This window comes from Cebus imitator, unplaced genomic scaffold (genome assembly GCF_001604975.1).
Source record: "Cebus imitator isolate Cc_AM_T3 unplaced genomic scaffold, Cebus_imitator-1.0 Scaffold73, whole genome shotgun sequence".
Taxonomy (NCBI): Eukaryota; Metazoa; Chordata; class Mammalia; order Primates; family Cebidae; genus Cebus; species Cebus imitator.
Window position 1 is genome coordinate 3,855,456 of NW_016107388.1, and position 23,707 is coordinate 3,879,162.

Here is a 23,707-nt window from a genome sequence, read left to right on the forward strand (position 1 = left end):
CATCTTTTCACTTAAAGGAAACACTTTGAGGCTTCTTTCTGGCATATCCAAATTGTCAGCACCATTACTCTTGTGCTTTGGAGCCATTAAGCAAAGGTTACTTGAACATAAGCACCACGATACTGATATCCCAGATGGCTACCAAGTGACTGACGTGTGGAGAGTGCCTACAGCGTGGATACACTGGACAAATGGAGGATTCAAGTCCTGGAGGGATAGAGTGAGATTTTATCATGCTACTCAAATGGTGTCCAATTTAAAACTCAGAAATTGTTTATTTAATACTTTAGAACCATGGGGTAAATGAAACCATAAAGAGCAAAATCACATAAAATGAAACTAGAGAAGACGAAATGACTATATTTAATCTAACAACACTACCATAGAAATCTAAAATATTTCGGTTGTCCCACTAAAAGAAACTTGCATAATCCTGTCTTTGCATACCTGAATACCTTAAAGAGTTCCGGATGTTAAAACTCAAGGAAGCAGATACATTTGTTATCAGCTGGGAACTTTAACACCACGGAAGCTTGAAAGCAAGCATCTCTAAAGGTTGACAGTTCTTCCCACCATTAAAATATCAGTTCTAGCAAAGGACTGTGTTATTATACCCAAGTATTTCTAGCAACTAGAAAATTTACACTGAACATAAACTGGATTGTCTTGATGCTTGAACTTTTTCTTTTCTTTTCTTTTTTTTTTTCAGACGGAGTCTCACTCTGTCACCAGGCTGGAGTGCAGTCGTGCAATCTTGGCTTACTGCAACCTCTGCCTCCCGGGTTCAAGACATTCTCTGGCCTCAGCCTCCCTGCATGGGACTATAGGCACATGCCACCATGCCCAGCTAATGATGCTTGAACTCTTCACACTGACTAAACTGAAATAGGGCGCAGTAAACAATTAGTCTACTTTTAAAAAAAAATCTCTTTTATGAAATTAAAATGCTCCCACCCATACTCACTCAGATTCACATCACTACTTTCTGGAAGCAGGGGCATCGATCGTGTAGTAGTAGACAGACTTCTTGACACACACAAACCACATACACACACGTTCTGCACTCATTTCTTTGTACCAAGGTACAGGAAAAAGCTCCTTCTCCTTACATTTTTAAAAATAATGTCAACTATTTATTTAGTAACTCCAAATTAAAACAGAAGATATTCTGATTTGGCATTTCCTTAATCCCAAGTGGACATGCCGGTCATTTGTATTTCTTCTTTGATCTGTTCATATCCTCTGTCCATTTTTCTAATGGATTGTGCACCTTTTTCTTATTGACTTACTGTGGGAGCTCTTGACATTACAGACATAGCTAATATCCATATTTGTATCTTACAAATGTTTCTCCTTGGCAGCTGGCCTCTCAATGTTGCTTCTGGCATAAGTACAACCAAATGGTGAAAGGGAAATGTGCCAGACTCGTGTCCTTACATAAGCATCATTCTTCTTCAAAGGTTTCCTCTGTGTGACAGAGAAGCCAGGGACGATGTTACCCAGGAATTCCCTCCCCAGAGGTTCTAGGTTTGAGTTTGCCAGTGGAAGATACACAAATCTGATGTGGGATGCTGAAGAGAGACAGACTCTGGAGGTGGTTGTAGCCAAACACGTGGGCAATCTGAGATTCGTAGGATATTTCCAAGTACACTACCTCTTTTACCTCTTTTGGTGTCTTGGTAGACAACTGGTGAAAGTCTTCGAAGACCCGTAGCAGTTTCCTATGCCACAAACTTTGGTGCTTCACATGACTTTCTACTATAGATCTCTTGGTCTTCACCAGATTACTATCCAATCTCCCAGTTCTCCCAACATTCATGTAAACTCTAAATCTAATATTAACCCCTTTAATCCTGAAATATTTAAAAGTGGTTGTTTTGTAAGCTCAATCCAGATATAGAAATGACTCTAGAGGAAAATAAAAATCCCATAAAACATGGAAATCTGAGATTAAGTCTGTGATCTGAAAGCAGTAATGACCACACTGCCAGTGCAAAACAGAACAGTGGAAGACCAGGGCAGTACATGGCAGAAGAGCAGACACTTATAGTTGTTTGAAAACCAGTGACTAAGGATCACAAGACTTTGAGACATGTCTCAGCTGTGCCTCCAAATCCCACCAAACCTCCCTTCCTAGAAGCAACAGCCTTTTCTACCTTGTCTGAGGAAATCAGTGTCCCTTCACTTGAGGTAGTCCTTTTCTCAATAAGATGATCATTTTCAACAACCTCTTCCACCATTTAATTACTTCCAGACCCATTGCTACGCTCAAATTCCCAGATCCCTGAAGAGTTAAAAATCTAACAAAGGAGGAACTGCAAAGCAATTATAGAATCTTTAATATATTTTGGCAGAAAAATGAAAAATAAATATACGAATGGATCTAATGAGAATTACAAGAGAAAAAAACAATGTGGAATGAGGCCAAAATGATTTATACCGATGCAATGACCACAGATTCCAGACTCAAACTGTTAACACTTTGCTAAGTTGACTGCCTAGAAAGTAGACCTAAGAATGACCAACATTAAACGAAAATGAGATGGCAAAATGAGATATTTTAGACCAAGCGCAGGTAAATTGAATCTGCCGCTTTTTATAAGTCTTACCGGAACATAGCCAAACTATTCATTTATACTGTCTCATTGCAGTCTTGCTAAAATAAAATGGTACAGTTAGGTAGTCTGTATAGAGGCCAATTTGGTCCACAAAGCCTACTATCTGGCCCTTTATAGCAAGTTTGCCAACCATTATTTAGGCTAATGATTCCCAAAGTGTGATCCACAGAAGGCTGGGGGTAACTAGACACATTCAGAGAATAAGTGAATTCAGAACTATTTTCATAGTAACACTAAGGTGTTGTCTTTTTCACCTTGTTGACATTGGCATTGATGATAAAACTGCTGGCACCTGAACACAAATTAAAGACATTAGCACCAAATTTTACTTGTAATCATTTTGTCTTTCACCACAAGGCACTCAAAGTGGGGAGGTAAAAGAGGAGGCTGTTTTTTTCTTAGAATATTCTTGATATAGTAAAAATTAATAACATTGTTAAATCCTGATACTTCACATCATTAATATGCTATGTGACCAAATGGGAAGTGCTTATAAATCACTTTGCTGCTTACCAAAGTATAATGTTTATTTCATGGAAAAACACTTGTACAACTGTTTTAGGCACATGCTGAATTAATTAGCTAGTTCTAAAATACGTTAACATTGGGAAGATTGTCATAACTCGGCGAACTAGTGTTCTCCAAATGACCAACTCATGATGCTATAAAATCATGCAGGAGTAAAAATTCAAGTACAAGAGAGATGTATCAATGACTGTTAAGATTATGAGAAAATCCATTGATAGTTTCATATTCCATAATAAAACTAATATTCAGAAATTACCTCTTGCTAAATTTTGATTCAGTAACAAAGAATAACCAGTTATCTGAAATGCTACTTAAATATTCCTTTCTTTTTCCAATTAGATTCAGCATTAAGGTTAGAGTTTTTTTTCATATACTTCAATCAAAACTTAGAGATTTGCAAATATATACAACAATGCTACTCTTCGACCTAGTTTTCATTTTAGAAAAGTTTACATTAAAAAAATCTTATGTAGGCTAACATGTAATAAGGTTAATTAAAAATGACTAACTTTTAATTTCTTAGCATTAATTGTTAGTACAGAAATACTGACAGACATAATCCATATAAACAAAATCAGTCTGGAGTCAATTTTTTGAGAGCGTAAAAAGATACTGTGACAGAAGTTAGAGAACCACTGTTCATGTTTTTCACATATTTAAAAGATGGTAAAACACACACACACACACACACACACACACACACACACGCATACAAACACACATTACATGACTAAGTCTGTGTATGACCTGCATATGCTAAAATTTTTACTACGGGACCTTTAAAAAACAAGTTTGCTAGCTGGGCACAGTGGCTCATGCCTGTAATCACAGCACTTTGGGAGGCTGAGAGGAGTGGATTATCTGAAGTCAATAGTTCGAGATCAGCCCGACCAACATGGAGAAACCCTGTCTCTACTACAATTAGCCAGGCATGGTGGTGCATGCCTGTAATTCCAGCTACTTGGGAGGCTGAGGCAGAATTGCTTGAACCAGGGAGACACAGGTTGGGTGAGCCAAGATCCCACCATTGCGCTCCAGCCTGGGCAACAAGAGCAAAATTCTGTCTCAACCCTCTCCCGCAACCAAAACAACAACAAAAAACCAAGTTTGCTGACTTCTGGTCTACAAGAAGGCATCCGAAGGCAGGTACACTGGAAGAGATTTATTACATACACCCTCAGAGGGCCCAGAGAATATGTTCTTTACCAGGGCTTTGTGAAATAAAGCTTAAAAGGCTCTGTAGTAGTGCTCTGCAGGAAAGGGACAACAGAGGGAGATGAGAACACTGAAATTCAATGAATTTAATGGGAATGACAGGCTTCTGGAGTGGTGGAGGCCAATTAGTGGCACCTAACCACCAGAAACATAATGTGGCTCTATCACAGGCAACAGATTCAAAGCAGTTATCAGAAGGTTTGACCCAGAAAAAACTGTGGCAATGGTGTCTGTAGGCTCTAATAGAATGAACAAGTTAAAGGCCTATTAAAACTGTAATTCAGAGATTTAACTTATCAATAAAATTAGAATCTTCACCCAATTCCAACATCTAAGCCAGTTATCAATTACAATGCCAAAGAGATCTATGGTCATTTTCCAGACTTTTGGGAGCATACTGAACACTGGCTCTGAGAGGACTGTAGTAGTGACTGTGGTCCACCAGGAAGAGGAGATTATTGATACTCATGTGACAGAGTTTGGGACCAATGGTTCCTGCATTGGAGACAGTACCAAGCTGATAACTTTACCAGAAATGCTTGGGAGCAGAAGTGTTTTGAATTTCAGATTCTGGAATATTTGCGTCGTATTTACCAGCTGAGTGTCTTAAATGTGAAAATTCAAAATCCAAAATGTTCCAATGAGCATTTCCTTTAAGCATCATGTCAGGGCTCAAAATAGTTTTCAGATTTTGGAGCATTTTGGATTTGGGATACCCACCCGTACATTCTTAGATCCAGAATCTTTACTGGAACAGACACAGAAGAAACTGGCAGAATCCTCATGTTGCTTCCCTTACTAATGAAACAAGGACTATTATGGTAGAAAAGGCCAAGTAAAACTCCTAAAACACTCACTTCACATGACACAGGGGAGGCAGGTTTCTATCATATTCTTAATTCGACATAAGTATGTGTCCTGTCCAGAAGATATGGAGACAAACAATAGATTTTAATGAATTTCTGTGGTGGTGTCTTCAACTGCTGTTTCCTATTTTAAATGTCTTTATTTGGAAGCACAATATGGGCAAAAAAGATTTATCTGTCTGACTGCTGAGTTTTAAATGGGGTATAAAGTGCTGGACTGTCTAGCATTCCACAGGCATTGCCCTTGCCCCTCTTTCATCATCCCATACGCACTGAAATAGAGATCCTACATTTCCCAAAATCCAAGGTATAGCTTACAGTTTGCCAATGAGAAGATCTGCAAGGTTTGGGAGGTAGAAAAGCAGCACAGGCTTATTCTCCAGAGATGGTTGTAGCCAAACGCAGTTTCACAGTAGCTTCCTGGCAAGTAAGTAAGAACTATCCATTTTGTGATGCAGATTGAGTCAGACTGGTCTTTGAAGAGATTCTTGATGTAGCAGCTTCCCAGAGAGCCATGGAAAACCATCCACTTTGGTGGGTGCTTCAGCCTGTTTTCCTGATATTTCACTTAGTGTTTGAAAAGGGCTCTCCTGAACTAAACTTCTGTCAGGCTCCTCTAGGCCCTCTAGGCTTTGACCTTGACATCTATTCTTCTTGGGCCTACACTGCCCAGCTGTAGCAAGAGTCTTGCTAACTCAGTTTAGAGAGCATCTCTCCATCAATTTCTGACCAAATTGTCGTCCCTACGCTTGGTATTTTATCATCCTGGCCTGGCTTCAGTAAGGTAAGATTCTGTTAGATCAATTTAACCAAAATTCCCCTTACTCCTCATGTTTCCTGTAAGTAATTTTCCATCCACTAACCCTTACCCTCCTTGGCTATAAATCTCAACTTGTTCATGCTGTTTTCAGAATTGAGCCTAGTTCTATAATAAGGCCTATTTTCCATACTGCAATAGTGTCTGAATATAATCTGTTTTTAGTGCTTTAAGTACTGTCCATCTCTGATTCTCCTTGACAAGCTCTCCTGGTCTTCAGCAGTGACTCTGTTAATCTTCTCTCTCCTAGTTTTTTTTTTTTTTTTTTTCCTTTTTCCTTTTATCTCTAAGTGAGAAAGTGCCTGTGGACCCTAGCTTTAAAACATGCATGCAAATCCTAATTCCTCTCTTAAATCGTCTAATCCCCCCCCCAGAATACCTAAAGAGCTTCTACTTTCAAAACAAAAGGGGAAGTTTAACTGTATATCAATACAATACATGAGTATTACATAGCAGACAATAGAAGAGATTGTTTAAAAGTGATAAGGCAAGAGACAGGTTGAAATATAAAATATATATATGTATTCACTTGGAGAACTAATGATAGAATGAATTGACATATGCTCTAGAAACTGTTTATTGGGTCACAAAACCCCCCTTCATTCATTAAAGGTAATACTAAAAACCATCTTCTGTGATCAAAAGGCAGTAACATCAGACAGTAATAATAACAATGTTGGACAGGTCTTTATAGCAATGTGTAAGAAAAAAAAAAAAGAAAGAAAATAACAATGAGGAACACTCTACATGTTCCGATCTATGATTTAGCCTTTAGTAAACAATATGCAGAAGAAAATTTTACAGTCTTTAATATACATATTAAATTTAAAGAGAATATAAGTAATTCTTTACTAAAGAATTTAGTAAATTCTGCAAATAAATCAATTTTTTATGAAAGAATTTAGTAAATTCTGCAAAAAAATCAAGGAAAAAACTGCAAATAAATCGAGAGAACTTATGAATTAAAAAGGGAAAGCAAAGAGCTCTTTAAAACATTTCAAACTTTCAACAAAACATTTCTCTGAAAATCCAAACTGCTGATTCATTTTTAAAAAGCCACTCATGGATTTAGTCTGTTATTTCTATTTGCAAGAAACACTGACTAAAAGGTATGTTTTTACTTCATGAAAATACCCTAGTTGCTACATTTACCCAAGGTAAATTAGTAAATCAATGTAGTATGACTACACACACACACGTGCATGCACACACACAAAAGTTTAAACCACTGATATTTTAATTTTATAATTACAGACTAAACTTAATTCTTACCTTTTAGCTATTTGATTCTCAAGATGTCTAACTTTTTCTAATAACTCTTTCTCAACAACTTCTCTCTCCAATTTAAACTCTTTAAGGGCAATCTGAATAGCTTCATCTTTTTCACAATTCAGCTTCTGAATTAACTGTTCTCTGTCTTGTTCCTGGCTCATGACCAACTTTTGTTTGTCTTTTTCCAGGTTCTGGATAATAGCTTCATATTTCTCTTCTTGTTGGGAGATTTTTTCATCTTTTTGTTTTTCAAGGGCACTCAATTCTGAATCTAATTTACTCTGTAGTTCAATTATTTGTTCTTTTAGGTTTTTTTCTATTTCAAATGCTTGGTGATGCAAAGATGTTACTTTGTTTAATTCAGCTCTAAGTATATTTGATTCTTCTTCATGTCTACTAATCAACTCTGAAATACACTGATCTTTTTCAATTGTCATTAAAGTTCTTAGCTCTGCTAAGCCCACCTGATAATTTTCATTATTATCCTGAATCTTTTGGTTGAGTTTACTAATTTCTGTTCTCAAATTTTCTGTCTCTTGTTCAAGAAGAGATTTCAAGGTCTCCTTCTGCTGGGCTCTGCTTTCTTCCAGTAAAATTTTTATTTCATCAGTTTCTGCTTCTTTCAATGCAAGTTCAACCTCTAACTTGCATCTCATGTCTGACAAATCAGAAACCTTGAGTTTTAATTCCTGTAGCTGTTGTTCTTTTTCCTGGATAACTGTAGCATGAGATTCTTGTATCTGATTAATTATTTGTTGGTTTTCCTTTTTTAATTCCTCCAGAGAAACTCTGTGGTCTGTCATAGCCTTCTCAAACTCTTGGATGTGCCTAACCTGAAGTGTGTCCTCTAATTCCTTTAGATGACTTTGCTCTAAGGACTGAAGTTCTGCCCTCAGTAATTGTAATTTCTCATCATTTTCAACATGGAGCTTTTTTAAGTCTTCTAACACTATTTCTCGTGACTGCTTCAGTTCTTTAATTTCACAATTTTGAGAGTGCATTATATTTTCCATCTCTAACAACTTCTGATCCTTTTCATTCTGCAGGCAGATTACAGCTTCTTTTTCATGTTTAACCAAAGCAAATTCATTATCCTTATTTTGTAAAACCTCCTCAAGGCATACTAAGTCTCCCTTTAATTTTTTAATTTTGCTTTCATTCTCTTCAGTTTCCTTTATTAGTGCACCAAGTTTACCTTCATATTCATTTTTTAAAGACTGTAGTTCTTTTTGATGTTTTTCTTTTAGTGTTATTTCCAGAGAACATTTTAGTTTTTCAATAATGTTTCTTATTTCTACTGCTGTACATTTTAACGAATTTGAGAAGTCACACTGTTCTTTTTGCACAAATGTTCTAAAGTGGCAAAGGTCTTCCTTAATGGTTTGTATACTGAAGTGAGAGTCTTGGGCAACAACTCTACATCTTTCCAATTGGACATTCAGAGAAGCATGATCTCCAAAATCCTCTTTACCACATACATTTGTATCCTGCATACGTCTACTGTCTATAGCATTGATAACTGATGAATAAAGTGATTCCACCATCATTTCTGGGCTTTGCGGATCACTTATAGGATTAGGAGATGACAAATTTTCTTCTATTACAAACTCATTCACAGCAGACATAAAATCTGATTCAGGACTTTCTGCTAATGAATCCAAGTCTAAAGAAACTTGGTGAATAGTTTGTTCTATGTTTGGATGGGGAATAGTTTCAAAATCAAATGTATGTGCATCAATGCTATCTGGAGATAATTCTTCTAAGGGACAAACTGCAGGACATAAGGGATCCTGAACAGTCAGTGGTGGAGGAGTTCTCGGTGAGGTAGTAGTTGTAATTCCTGTCGTACTTTCTATCCTTGGTGAAGAAGCAGACTGTGGGGATGTCTGACTCACGGATGCCTGGAAAACAGAAAGAAAGGCTTAAAGAGCTGCGGCAACACAAATATTTTAGACTAATAAAGAAACTGAAAGAACTGAATTTGCCTTTTGTTCACTCAGTAGATCTGTAATGGTCTGTGACATTTCATCCAAACTTTGTGCTGCTTTTACCAAATTATGTAGAGCAAGTACATGCTGGTGTAGAGGTTCAAAGTCACAAAGTAAGGGAACCCTGAAACAGAATACAATGAAATTAGACTTTTGATTTCTTAAAGGAAATGGATAACTGCTATCAAATATTTTGATATGTTAAAAATAACAAGAACCGTACCATTACTTTTTAATTAATACCAGAAGTATTTTAAGAAGTCTGTGTCATAATCAGTAAAGTAAAAAGTTAGGGCCAGGTGTGATGGCAAACATCTGTAATCCCAGCACTTTGGGAGGTAGAGGAGGTTGAATCATGAGGTTAGGAGTTTGAGACCAGCATGGCCAACATGGTGAAACCCCATCTCTACTAAAAATACTAAAATTAGCCAGCTGGTGTGGTGGGTGCCTATAATCCCAGCTACTTGGGAGGCTGCGGGAGGAGAACTGCTTGAACCCGGGAGACAGAGGTTGCAGTGAGCCCATATCGCGCCACTGCATTCCAGCCTGGGCGACAGAGTAAGACTCTGTCTCAACAACAACAACAAAACTAGAAATTTCCCAAGAGCATGCAAACAAAGAGTAGCTACAGAAAGAAATAAATTACATGTAAGATATACCTTCCTTTATCTTCATTTTCGATCATTTTATGTTCCCAGAAATTTCTCAAAGCAGTCATAGGAAAGCCAGTCTATCTTAAAAATATTTCTTATCTGGGCATCTCTAAAGATTACTCGTACTACCTGGCACAACTCGAGAATAATAAAAACACTTTAAGGTTATAAATTAGTTAAAAATACTAATGACATTTACCTGAGGAATGGCTGAACTTCTGATGGACAAAATGATTGCAGAAACTGTAAATCTTTTAATGAGATATCTGGAAGTTCACAGTCGAACTTTCGAGGCTTCTGAGTCTGCACCAAAAAATAAACAAATTAAAAATTTTTTTTCAACCAAAAAATATAGATGACAAATTTATATAATTTCTTACTATAATTAAATTTATTATACCAAACTAAAATGCTTCAGATGATTAAGAAACAAAAAAAGACCATTCAATAAAGATATGGCATATTATTTTTCTGAGCCATTAGTAAACTGGGACATGAACTGCTGGTGATCAACTGATGTGCTTGTCCCTCCCCTTCTCTGCTTTTAGCATCATTTTATGGGAATTACAGTATTCCTCTCAACCTTAAATAAAACCATGTTTCACTAGTGCAGAGGCAATTCCAAAATTTTTTCTTTACCTACAGTGTAATCATGAAGACCTCTCAAGCCTTACATCTATTCATTCCTATTACTACCCCTTAGCATGCTTTACCATGGGTAAATACATTCGTAGCTTTAACATGGTAAATATATATACAAGTATATATATATTACATAAATGTATTGTTTACATATTTATATACATACCATGTTAAAGCCACTAATATATTAAAATACACACGTACTTATTTTTTTTTCAATATAATAGTTTCTTATTTGCTGTTCCCTTGACCTTTCCATCATTACATTTCCCAGAAGACAAAGTTTTGATCAATTTTAGCCTCTGTAAAAAATATTAACTGGTAAACCCTACCAATTTGTTATTTATAAAATTGCCAAGAATTGCATTAAAAAAAAAAACAAACTTCAATTGTTTTAAAACATTACTCAAGCAGATCTGGAGATGTCAAGATGCTCTTCATACAAAAAGAGTTTTTGGATAAATAAGTATGGGAATCGCTAATATGTCAGCAATTCTCAGATATTAAAAAATGCATACATTTAAAACACTAAGATATCTTGCAATACAGAAACATGTTTAACATCTAAGCACAGCTGGGCATGGTGGCTCATGCCTGTAACCCCAACACATTGGAAGGCCAAGGGAGGCAGATCACTTGGGGCCAGGAGTTTGAGACCAGCTGGCCAACATGGTAAAGCCATCTTTACTAAAAATACAAAAACTTAGCTGGGTGTGGTGGTGGGCATCTGTAGTTCTAGCTATTTGAGAGGGTGAGGCATAAGAATAGCTTGAACCCGGGAGGCAGAGGTTTCAGTGAGATGAGATCATGCCACTGCACTCCAGACTGGACAACAGAGCAAGACTCTGTCTCCAAAACGATAACAACAACATCAACAACAACAACAACAACAACACAGCTAAGCAGTACATCTGATGGGGGTAAAACCCCCCTTATTGCTTTGATCATGAAAATGTTTCTTCTCATGTAATAAAATTAATGACCCCAGATAATAATGGTTTAGAAATACAGTATACCAAACTAATGTCTAACTTCAGTGAAGACTGAGGCATCATTATTCTTGATTCGTCAAAATATAATAGGGGGTGGTGTGAAAAGAAATACAGGAGGGGGAGGAGGAGAAGGAGGTAGAAGAGCGGAGGAGGAGGAGGAGGCGGAAAAGCGGAGGAAGGAGGAAGGAAGGGTGGAAAGAAAAAAAGAAAGGGACAACAAAACAAAAACACCAAGTGAATCTATTTCCAGCAATCCTAACAGTGCAGTATAAAGTGTCTTCCTGTGTTATGACGATTGTTTATCAAAAATTACAAATGCAAATATGAATCTTAAAGCTTTATGCTAACTGGCTTTTAAAGCAAAAAACACTTTTGACTTTTTTTAAACCACAACAATTTCTGCAAGTTTCTGATAAATGCCTCTAATTCTGGAAAAAAGGTTTTAAAACATACGGAATTTAGTCATGGTTAGGAAATAAATACATACACAAAAGGAAGGGGGCCAGGAGTCCAGTCCCCTAAACAGACGATTTCTTAAAAAAGACTTCCCTGTATAAAGAAATTAACAATATGGTTATTTTAGAGCTTTATTTAGGGCAAAAAATTATGTCTGCTTTTTGAAAAAGTAAATTAAAAGTTGACAATAATTCAAGTTTAAAATTTAACAATGGATTCAATTCTATAGACTTAAAAAGGAATATTTCTCTAGATATCGATGGTAATTAACAGCATATTCATGCAGTATGCTACAGAAATTTCAAGCTTATACAAAATTTTTTCTTTATAAAAGTAATTAAAATTATTAATGAACACTTACTAAATAATTTCCCAAAGGATTCCCTTTTTGATTTTTCTGCTTCATATAATCTCTTTCCATCTTTGACTAAAGCACCAGCCCACTAGAAGAGGAGAGCTTATGTTAAATAACAAAAACACACATAAATTCGTTCAAGTTCACATATAATTAAAACAGAATTCAACTTGCATACCTCCCTGTAGTGTTTTATGAACATTTTTCTTCTTACAACCTCAACAACAGCTAAGCAGTACATCTGAGGAACTGTACTAAGAGCTTCGACAATTTTTACTCTTTCTAACAGCTCTATTACGAGGCGGAGCAAAGCTTGTAACTTCTCTCCATCTTGATCGGCATGAAGCATTACAAAGCAACACCATCTATAGAATAAAATCCATTATTTTCAACATTCACAAAAGTTTGTCTAAAAGAATTCCTTAGTTAAGCCAAAGATATCAAGATACATAAGCTCTACAAAAATAGAAATTCCAAAGTTGATCAATAAGGCATTTTAGTAAAATGGTTAAGGGAAAAATCACCCCATCATTTGGGAGAAAGAAATATAAACATCAACTGTATACACCTTAAAACAGATATAAAAGAATCATAAAAGAGATATAAAAGAATCACTTACTTCAGTCTGACATGTAGGTTATTTGCTAGTTCTTGTTTGGCAGTGGTACACTTCTGCTTAATATCTAACAGTTTTCTATGATTTTGCAACATAATCATCAACTGATTTGCATGACTCAGGCATAAATCAGGTAATACGGATGCATCCTTTAAGTTTTCAGCTCTCATCTGATTAGCTAAAAATCCCTTTGAGAAAAGAATATTTCAAAGGACGTTAATTTTGTTTCATGAAAGGTATGGACATTCGGTTAAGTGAAAAATCTTTATGTTAAACACAAACTGCTCTGCTTTCAAACAATGTTTTTTAATCCTCTGTTTTTCTGAATGTAGTAAATGCATAAACGGCTTCAGTGTTACACAGCTTCATAGGTCCGGTGAGTGAAGTTTTTCTGCCAAAACCATGTAGAAGAGCCTACAACAATCCTCATAAATGTGGTTTCAAGAAATTACCTCTAGAAAGCCATTAGAAATGGTCTCTATCTTATGAGATGTACAGACAATAAATAATAAATCTCTTTCCATGATTTCTCTTCCCTTTTAATTGGGAGTGGTTTTTAAGTTTTAATTTCAATGTAGCTAGAATGTATTATATTGTGCTGTAAATGTGTTTAGCAAGATGCAAAATCAACTCCTAAAACTGGCTAATCTGAATGTATCTACTTTTCACCAATCACATTCTGAAGGAAGTACTGATAAACTATCTGCAACAGGGAAATACCATTAGCAGCAAAAAGTAACTGATGAGACACCTGTAAATAACAAAATATAAAAAATTCCAGTCAGAGACTAAACAGAATTGTAACATTTCTCAAATTTAAAGAAACACAAATCCAGATTCTCATTTTATTAAGTACTGATGTGTTCCTACTATGTATTTATCAGGAATGTGTGGTAAGGCCTTGTGGAGAGAGTAATAGAAGACACACTAGTGTCCTGGCTCCTTGGAACTTATATTCTGAGAAGAGACTGTATTAGAAAGCATGCAGTCATTTAATTATAATTACCATACAGTATAAGTACAGCATACTAAGAGAAAATAAACCTGATGGGATCAAGACTTCAAGATTAGAAAAGATTGGCTGAGGAAATGAAGTTGCTGCTAAAACCTCAACTTTACATCCCCTGGTAGCCAACATGACATACAGGTGTGAAAAATTGTCCCACTGACCATATACCACCTAACTTCAACTGGGTATCCATTTTCTTTCATGAGCTCATTGAAAATAATCTTATTAAACTGAATTCTCTCACATTCAGATTTACTCCGACACACTCAGTTGAAAACTGTCTACCTTGGGGCCTACATTTCTGTCTTACAATTGTTCTCCCAACATACAACCAGGCAATGTAGATGACTTCTAAACACAGTCATTAGGAGTACTTAGGAATATCAAAAAATATCCATTGGAGAACTTAAATATTTAATTCCCTTCAAATGTTTAAAAAGAGTATACCACTCAGGTGTCAAAATCAAAGAAAAGATATTTTCTAAAAATAAGAATATTATCTCTAATATTCATGTGGTGTTCTAAGAGTTATATTCCATGAGCTACCATAGTTTAACACAACAGCAAAATGCTACAATTAAATTAGGGTGAATGAAGATGTTGAAACAGGCTGCTCTATGAGCACAAGACAACAAAAATTAATTTTATAATTTCCATGGGGACAGCTTAAGAAACTTTCACTGAATTTTACTTCAGTTTGGATTCAGGGAGGTGAAATAGTCAGATTTAGAAAGCAAACAACAAAAGTTCAAATACACAAATAATGCATTCTTCCATTTTGAGAAAATAACTAATATTATCACCACAACCATATTCCCAGAAAAAGACTTTTCCTTGTATGACAAAACTCCATTTGCTGAACCCAAGTAGACCTGAGGACAATATCAGCAATAAGTATCTTTTCATATTACTATCAAATATAAAATCATCCAATTTATCTGCCTGACTGCAGAAGATTTCAGGTAATATAAAGCAGGAGGAATAACAGCAATATTTTTAAATATCAAAAGATTAAGGGGAGCAAAGAAAAAGTAGAGAGAGAAACATGGAAGGTCTCAGATAAGAGTATTGAAAGTCCTGGTTTATTCGATCTGTGAAATAGCTACAAAAAAATCTAGAGGATTTTATAGATTGATGGGTTCATAAAATTAAATATTAAAAAAGACAAATGAATTTGACTGCATCAAAATTTAAAGATTTTGTTTTATAATCTGTATAAATTATAATTAGAGAGACAATATCTGTATGATCTATAATAGACAAAGAATTATCCAGACAATATATGATCAATTCTAATAAAAACATGAAAATGTGGCAAATGGCAATTCAGAGTACATACATGGCAAAGTACATACACACACTGATAACAGAGAAATTACTCTTCTCCTTACTCACTGGAAGTATTGACTGATTTTGCCTTCATGGCAGGGCTTAAAACATTACTAATTAATATTTAAAATGAACAAACACCTTAATTCAACAATCTCATTAATGGAGATTGTGCCAAAAGAAATACTAGAACTAATACATGTAAAAATGGGTGTATTGGGATATTCAATCAATATTTCTAACATGGAAAAACTGAAACTAATCATAAAAATAAGTACGGATAAATACATTTTGTTTGACTCATTCTATGGAAGTTAAAAAACAACACTGCAGAAGAAGCAAATCAGGAATGCAGAGTTCTGTCTCTAGTAATAGTATCTAGCAAGGTCAACGAAGCTCCCTGTGGCTTTAGGGGTGGGAGATCTAGGAAGACAGTGAGGAAGCCAGGTACAGTTAGAGGGCTAGGATCCAAGAGGATAAGGAAACCAAGAGAGAGGGTTAGGTGATTAGGAATGCTTTGCCCTAAGAAATTCTGCCGATTGTTAAAGAGGAGTCCAAAGTTAAAAATAAATAGTCAGCAGTCCTCAGTTCCCTGAAGGGCTAGAAAATTAAAAACTGAAGACCAGAGCCAACCAAAGGAAGGTACAATGGAACAGACGTTGCTTGTTTTCAGATCGCTAAAAGCTATATTCTATGATTAAGAGTAAACTGAAAGTAGAATGGCCATCCCAAGAACTAGAATACCAACTCCCAATCATCCAAATCTCTGAAAGTGAACTAAATTAATTTAAGATCGTAACTGCCCGAAGCACATACCAAAACCAAACATAAATTCTCCGTAGAAGAAAACGTTATCCTGGGCCTCATAATATTTCTTTTTATATATTAAAAAAAAAAAATCAGGTACATGAAAAGGCAAGACCACTAGAGTGAGAATTATAAAAAACATCACCAAATATAAACAGACACACAGGCAATAGAATGAACAGATAAAGATTTTTAAATTGCTATGTGCTAACGTGTTCAAAGAGATGATGAATGGCTAAGACTAAATATTTGGGTAGAAAATTTGAAACTATATCAACAAAAGAACCAAACTGAAATTGTAGAGCTGAAAAATGAACAAAAATAAGAAGTGAGCATATGGTTAGCTACAGCTAGTCAATAAAAAAGAGAAATAGTTAAAATGTAGGTTAAAAGTAAATATCTAAAATGAAGCACAGATAAAAAGATGAAAAATACAGGAAACAAGTGTAAATGAAACGGATATGGTGAAAAGTATAGCACATGTAACTGGAAAAGAAAAAGCAAGTGAGTAAAAAGGAAGATCTGAAGAGAAATTGACTCAGAATTTTCCCAAATAGTGTAAGTCATTAAGCCACAGATTGAAGAAGCACTACAAGCCTGAAGTAGGATAAATACCAAGAATGCCATGTCTTGGCACCTTATACTAAAATCGCTAAAAACCAAACAAAATGCAAAGAAAAGACCACAAGTAAAATGCTAACGACCTAGAATTTTGTAAGAACCAAGTAAAAATATCCTCCAGAAATCAAGTGATTTAAAGAGATTTTCAAAAGACAAAATTGAACTTATCACCAAAAGGAAATACTGAAGGGCATTCTAATTTATATCATCCTCGACTATAACATCATGTTTTGTGTTTTACCTTAAACAAAAAAAAAGGGGAAAAAACTTAATATGGGGTATGCAATTATTCATATGTTCCAATGAAAGAACACAATTAGAGAAAAAATATTGGCAGAGGAAAATTAAACTAGAAAACCGGGTGTCAGAACTGATTATGACATTCAACTGTTCAGTTACGGGTGGTTTTGCCACAATGCTTGCCATGGTGGGTGGAGGACAAGCAATCATGAATTAAAGAGAGGCACTGGTTTGCTGAGAAACATTCAAGTTTACCACGCTTACTTAGCCATTCTATCACCTTCCCTTGGTTTAATATCTGCTTTTTAAACAGTTCTAGGAACACGGCATTAAATCACACCTAAAACCTAGGTATTACTATTAAAAGTATTAGTAACTTCTTCAAGATTTCACATTTTCTTTCTATTCTTAAAAAATTTCACTCTTTTTCCTATTGGGAGGGTAGTAGAAAGCACTGAAATCTTTAGCACAATAAATGATATGATCATATGTTTCTAATGTATCAAAAAATGTTGATTTCTCCCCCCAGCTTCAAATAGCAGTTTCATGGTTTATCTATAGGAGCCTGCACTCACTTTATCAAACTAACAACAACATGCCTTTCTGCTTTATTACATGTAAACAATATTAACACATTAACAATATTCAAGGATAAAGTGAAGAGACGGTGCACACCAAATTGATATTGCACATGAAATGTGTGTACAGAAAAAACACAAATTCCTTTACCTGAGAAAAGTCTAAAATAGGTACCTGAGCGAGCTCTTTCTGTTCATTCACCAGTCGGCTGCAGCTAGCAATCATCTGGTCCAGGGCATAGAGCCGATCTTCAAGTCCTTTAATGGCTTTCATATTCTGATTATCAAGTTTGGCAATGGTCTGACGGCATTCTGCTATAAACGGTCGAATAATCCTTGGATCAAGCTAAATGACAGGGAATCACATATAAATACAATTTTCAGCAAATAGTTTAAAATATCTTTCATGCAATTATGACATACAGTTTTAGAGAGAAAGCAAGTGATAAAAGATATAGAATAGGAAAAGCATGGGAACTCTTAAGTTATACTTTCATAAGAAGGTCAATAACAGGATAATTATCATCCTAGACAATACTGAATTTACACTAGAATACGTAATTAGGAATACAGTTTCAGGAAGCACACATTTCAATCAGTGCTACAATTAAATCACTTCTCAATATCTTTCAGAAAAAGGTATTCTCAAGGTAAGCTTAATATCATTAATTCTCTTATCAATACAACTACTCTTTAAAACATATAAACTTCTTTGGCAAACTTATCTCCCTTCAGGAAACAGACAATAAAAAGTTTTTTAGTCTCAGTCTCTTTTCAGTGAATCTGCTTGCTCAATTATGCTTTCTCACTCTTCCATCTCTCCTGCTCCTGGCTTTAATTCTACACATTTGCTGAAACTCACGGAATTCATAAAATTTTCCAATAATGCTCCCGGTCCCTTAAATATTTTACTTGGCTGCCTTTCTGTCTGTATTTTGCATAAAAACAGTTCAGCCTAAAACTACCCATAACCTTGCTTCACTTGAGGCTCTTTAATAGTTACCATGGCAGATAATCTTTTCCCAACCCTACAGGCTCTGGGAAGTTACTTCTACTGGTTCCTCCATAGCATCCTCTTCTGGCTCCCTTTTCTCTGTCTAATTTTCTTAAAATAGATGATTCAGAAGGACTTTGCCCTTAGTCCATTTTTACTGTTCTCAATATGATGTCAGCATTAAATATAATTTTTCTGGAGATAAGTCCCAAGCCTACTTCAATCACCAATCAGTCTCACAAATTCTCAAACTGTTTATGACTGTTTATTAATATATATATGTCGGTTTCAACCATGACACCTTCTATTGCTGACTTCCTATGCTTGTTCCTAATAAAACTCCCCACAAAACTTTCTTCTGCCTACAAATAATATCCAACAAATGAAGAATACAATAAAGGCTTCATTGATCTGGTATCAGAGAAAATCTTTCAGGCCTCTCATCTTCTCAAGCTGAAATGTCTATCATTTTTCAAGATAAACTGCGTTTTTCTACCTCTGATCTTTGTTCACATTTCTTATACTAACTGTTTAAGACAATCTCTACCCTCTATTTAAAGATCCTAGTCAAATACTACCTCCTTCATGCTGCCTTCTCTAATCTCTACAGTCAAAAAAAACTTGATTAATGCACAGTCTTGTACACAGAGAACATACAAAAGCAATTAAAACTGAACTATTTTATTGTTATTAACAAGAATCCAGTGTAGTCAAATAAGAGGCTGCATTTCTAACACCACCAAAAAAATCAAAGAGAAACACTATTTCAGAATAGGCAGCACTAGTTTTGCACAATGTTGTCTCAACTGAAACTTGTACATTTGTAAACATTTTCTTGCTTTTCTCAATTTTGTGGTTAACTGAGTCCAATGTGTATATATTTCTACCCCAGAGTACTATGCAAATCAAAGCCTGGTTATAAATTATTAGAATGATAAAGATGAAAAAGATGACAAAAATTAGTTCAAATGTTCAACCTGGCAAAACTAAAATTACACATAAACTTAACATAGCAACAACTTAAAGACAAAACAAACCAAAAACACAGGTTCCTGAATACAATGTTTCTCAATTTAATAATTCATTGAAAGTGAAAGTGCACTGACAAACATAGGAGAGTATTTTATGATTCACTAGTTTACATAACTTCCTTTAAAAATTTTTTTTGGGGGGCCAGGTTCTGGCTCTGTTATCCAACATGGAATGCAGTGGCATGATCACAGCTCACTACAGGCTCAAGCGATCCTACAGCCTCAGCCTCTCAAACTGTTGGGACTACAGGCACATGCCACCACAATCAGCTAATTTTTAAAACAATTTTTTGTAGAGATGGGTCTCGGCTTGTTACTCAGGCTGGTCTCAAACTCTCTGGGCTCAGGCAATACTCTCACCGTGGCCTCCCAAAGTGCTGGGATTACAGGCTTAAATCATTGTTCCCAACGGACTTCCTAAAATCTCACTGCACTTAACATTTTATTCCATTTATCCACAGCTAATAAAAACCTTTTAAGAAATGTTTTAGATTAAACATATTTAAACCACAGAATGTCATTAGCAATTGTTTAGCCAATTTTCAATAATTAGCAGTCAGTGGGACACTTCTAATTATGAATCGTCAGAAACACAAAATCAGTTTGCCTTTTGTGGTATAATCTGAAATAAAACATTCAAGAGTTATCTTAAGGCTGGGCACAGTGGCTCACACCTGTAATTCCAGCTCTTTGGGAGGAGGAGGCAGGCAGATCACTTGAGGTCAGGAGTTCAAGACCAGCCTGGCCAACATGGCGAAACCCTGTCTCTACTAAAAACCACAAAAATTGTTGGGTGTGGTGTTGGGTGCCTGTAATCCCAGTTACCCAGGTGACAGAAGTTGCAGTGAGCCTAGATTGTGCCACTGCACTCTAGCCTGGGCAACAGAGTGAAACTCCGTCTCAAAAAAAAAAAAAAAAAAAAAGAGTCATTTTAGCAAGAATACACTCAAATCTAAAAATGTGAGTCTACAAAAATGCAGCAACAATTCTAAAATTTTTCTGATAAAATGGGGGAAAAAACCAATAATTTACAAAACAAGTATCTCTTAATTCACAAAAATATAAAACTAGTTATCCCATGTTAAGTGGCTTATTATGGATGCCAGAGGTAATAAATGAATGGCAATGCCCAGATTTGAGACCCTGTGATTCAAAATCCTACTTTCCAAAATACTTATGTCTTGACTAATTTTCCGAGAAAGACTTTTTAATTTGGCAGTTGAAAATATATGACACAAATACCGTTACAAGTGGAATTAATCTACAAAAATGAGAGATTTAAACCGAATTTCCTTTTATGGAAAAAAAAAATCTTAGTACATGTTTTTATTACTTCACTGGCAAACAGCACTACTGTGATCAGATATCAAGTAAGTTAGTTGTTTTGGACAAAGCATCTCGAATCAGAGAGAAATCTCATGCTCGGTTCATCTTCAGAAATACCACTAGTGTTACCAAGAAAAGTATAGTATTCCTGAGAGGAGAAGAATATTGCTCTAATAAAAACATCATGGCAAAGTGCCAATTATTATGCAATATATCACATTTACAGATCATATACTTTGTAACATATAAATAAAAACATACAAATAAAATTTTTCAAAATGGATTTTCACTGCTTTAGAGCAAATAATATATATTTTTTGATTTCAAACACTTATTTTAAATTCTGGGGTATACATGCAAGATGTGCTGGCTTGTTACATAGGTAAATGTGTGCCATGGTGGTTTGCTGCACAGATCATCCCAGCACCTCGGTATTAAGCCCAGCATCCAATAGCTATTCTTCCTAATAGAGCCAGTAATGTATATTTTTTAAATCTAATGGGTATAATGCAATTAGTGAGTACTACATTATAGGCACTATTTTAAAGTCAGGTTAGTTGATTTTTTAACACACAAGAATAAACAAATACAAGTTTGTATTTTGCTTTTGTAATGTAATCGCCATATAAAATATCACAAAGACTTCAGATGTTGTTGATATGCCCTATTAAAAGTAGCATTAACCTCTAAAAAGAAAAAAGTGATCACTTAATAATAACACTATAGCTAACTTCTATTTTCAAGTATGCTGGAGAAGACCTTAATCCAAAATACAAGCTCACTATACTTACAAAATAAAACTAAAAACACAGTGTCTAAGTTTTGAATTTAAACAGCTCCGACAGATGCAATATTTAAAACTCAGAAAGAACTTGCCTCTAAGGAAATGGTGACTGGAAAGAGGCACAAGGGGGCTTTCTGGGTAATAAAATTTTCAATGTCTTCATTTGTTTGGTGGTTATTCCTTGCATAAACAACTCAATCAAGACCTGTGTAGTTTACTGTACCTAATTATTGTTATTGCACTGGAAATTCTTCCTATATAATCTCAAGTAATCTTCACAAATTTACAATCAATTCATAAATAAAGTTAAGAGTTAAATAATTTGATTCAACCTATGTTAAAAAGTTTCAATCCACGGCTCATTTATTTCTACTAAAGGGTAATATCCATTCTCTCAGTACATAAAATATTTAGGATAAATAATGTAATGTAGTTAAATGACATAAGAAATACTAAATTAACGTAACTTACCCTGCTCATAGAATCAAAGCACTTCCTGACCAAAGATTCCACATCATTAGGTCTATCTTGAACATTTATCCAGTCTAACAAAGAAACATTAAAAAAGGGCAGATCACCATCTTTAGTATCTATCGAAGTTTCACCTTGCTGATGAACAGTACTTTGACAAGATTCCCTAATTTCTTTGCCACTTTCAGCATCTGTGGTATCTGGGGACACATGTTCCACTGACTTGGGAAATGAGGTTAACAAGGATTGGTTAGTTGTTCTAGGCATATCAGGAGAGAGCACCAGTTCAGTGGATCTTTTCATCTCAGCTTTTTCTGAGGCTTCATGTTCAGGTAAAGAATCCATTCTTCCCAAACATTCTCTGTAACTATGTCTGGTTAGGCACTCCAACAGTGGAATCTTGGCCATTACTGAAACTGCAGTTCCTAAACTTAAAACACAAAAGATCTGTCAGTAAAACTATGAGACTGCTCTAGTTAAGAATTAGCATGCTTGAATGAAAACACGTATTATTACGTACACAAATCTCACCAATTCTCCATTACATTATACATACATAAATTAGTTTATCAGCTAGCTATTCACTAAAAGAAGTCCACTTTAGTAGAGAGAGGGTATGATGAACATACTGAAATATCACTCTAGGGTAGGGTGCGGTGGCTCACACCTGTAATGCCAGCACTTTGGGAGGTCAAGAGCGGCAAATCATTTGAGATCAGGAGTTTGAGACCAGCCTGGCCAAGATGGCGAAGCCCTGTCTCTACTAAACTTACAAAAATTAGCCGGGCATGGTGGCAGATGCCTGCAATCCCAGCTGCTTAGAAGGCTGAGGCACAAGAATCGATTGAACCTGGGAGGTGGAGACTGCAGTGAGCTGAGATGGTGCCACTTCACTACAGCCTGGGCCACAGAGCAAGGTTCTGTCTCAAAACAAAAAACAAAAAACAAAAAAGAAAAAAAGAAAAGAAAAAAAATCACTCTTAAGTAAAGCTAGCTATACTAAACAAGTAATACTAGGCTTTTATAAAACCTTAAAGGTATAACAAATTTGAATTTACAGAAAGATTCACCTTAGCAGTATCTTAGAATACAACCTTATGGCTTTATGTAAATCAAATATATTTGATGTATTGAAAGCACAGGATAAAAATAACAATCCTAATAAAGATAAGGCTAATTCTTATAACACCCTGAAAATAGGTTTATGTTGTCAAAAGCATGGGGAAAATAAGAAATCTTGGTGATTTAACTTCTATAAAATCATATGCAATATAAGATACGACCCTAGTTTAAATTGACATAGCTAATAGAATCCTTCAGAAAAGTTACTTGAAAAGGTTCTCATTTAAACTTTAAAAAGATCTTTCTAGTCTTAATGAATCCTTCTCTTTCCTCCCAAGATTTCTTTCATTTTCAACTTAAGGCCAAAATATATCTAATATTCATACCACAAAACAGATACACACGAATTTAAAAGGTTACCTGAATTAAAAAAAAAA

At 35.3% G+C, this 23,707-nt stretch overlaps 1 protein-coding gene across 5 annotated transcripts in view; it reads right to left on the reverse strand.

The window, feature by feature from the left end:
• RB1CC1 (RB1 inducible coiled-coil 1) overlaps positions 1-23,707 on the reverse strand; it is a 107,907-nt gene that overhangs the window by 27,828 nt on the left and 56,372 nt on the right. For all 5 annotated transcript variants that reach the window (XR_001826236.1, XM_017531775.2, XM_017531776.2 and 2 more), the window contains exons 7-15: positions 22,209-22,638; positions 17,778-17,948; positions 13,022-13,206; positions 12,581-12,767; positions 12,409-12,490; positions 12,079-12,140; positions 10,157-10,260; positions 9,302-9,428; positions 7,317-9,217 (exon numbers count right to left, since the gene is read on the reverse strand). Coding sequence is in view for 4 of the 5 variants with exons in the window: in XM_017531775.2 (XP_017387264.1) it covers positions 7,317-9,217; positions 9,302-9,428; positions 10,157-10,260; positions 12,079-12,140; positions 12,409-12,490; positions 12,581-12,767; positions 13,022-13,206; positions 17,778-17,948; positions 22,209-22,638 (3,249 nt within the window). In the remaining variant the exon portion in view is untranslated. The remainder of the gene's footprint in view (positions 1-7,316; positions 9,218-9,301; positions 9,429-10,156; positions 10,261-12,078; positions 12,141-12,408; positions 12,491-12,580; positions 12,768-13,021; positions 13,207-17,777; positions 17,949-22,208; positions 22,639-23,707) is intronic.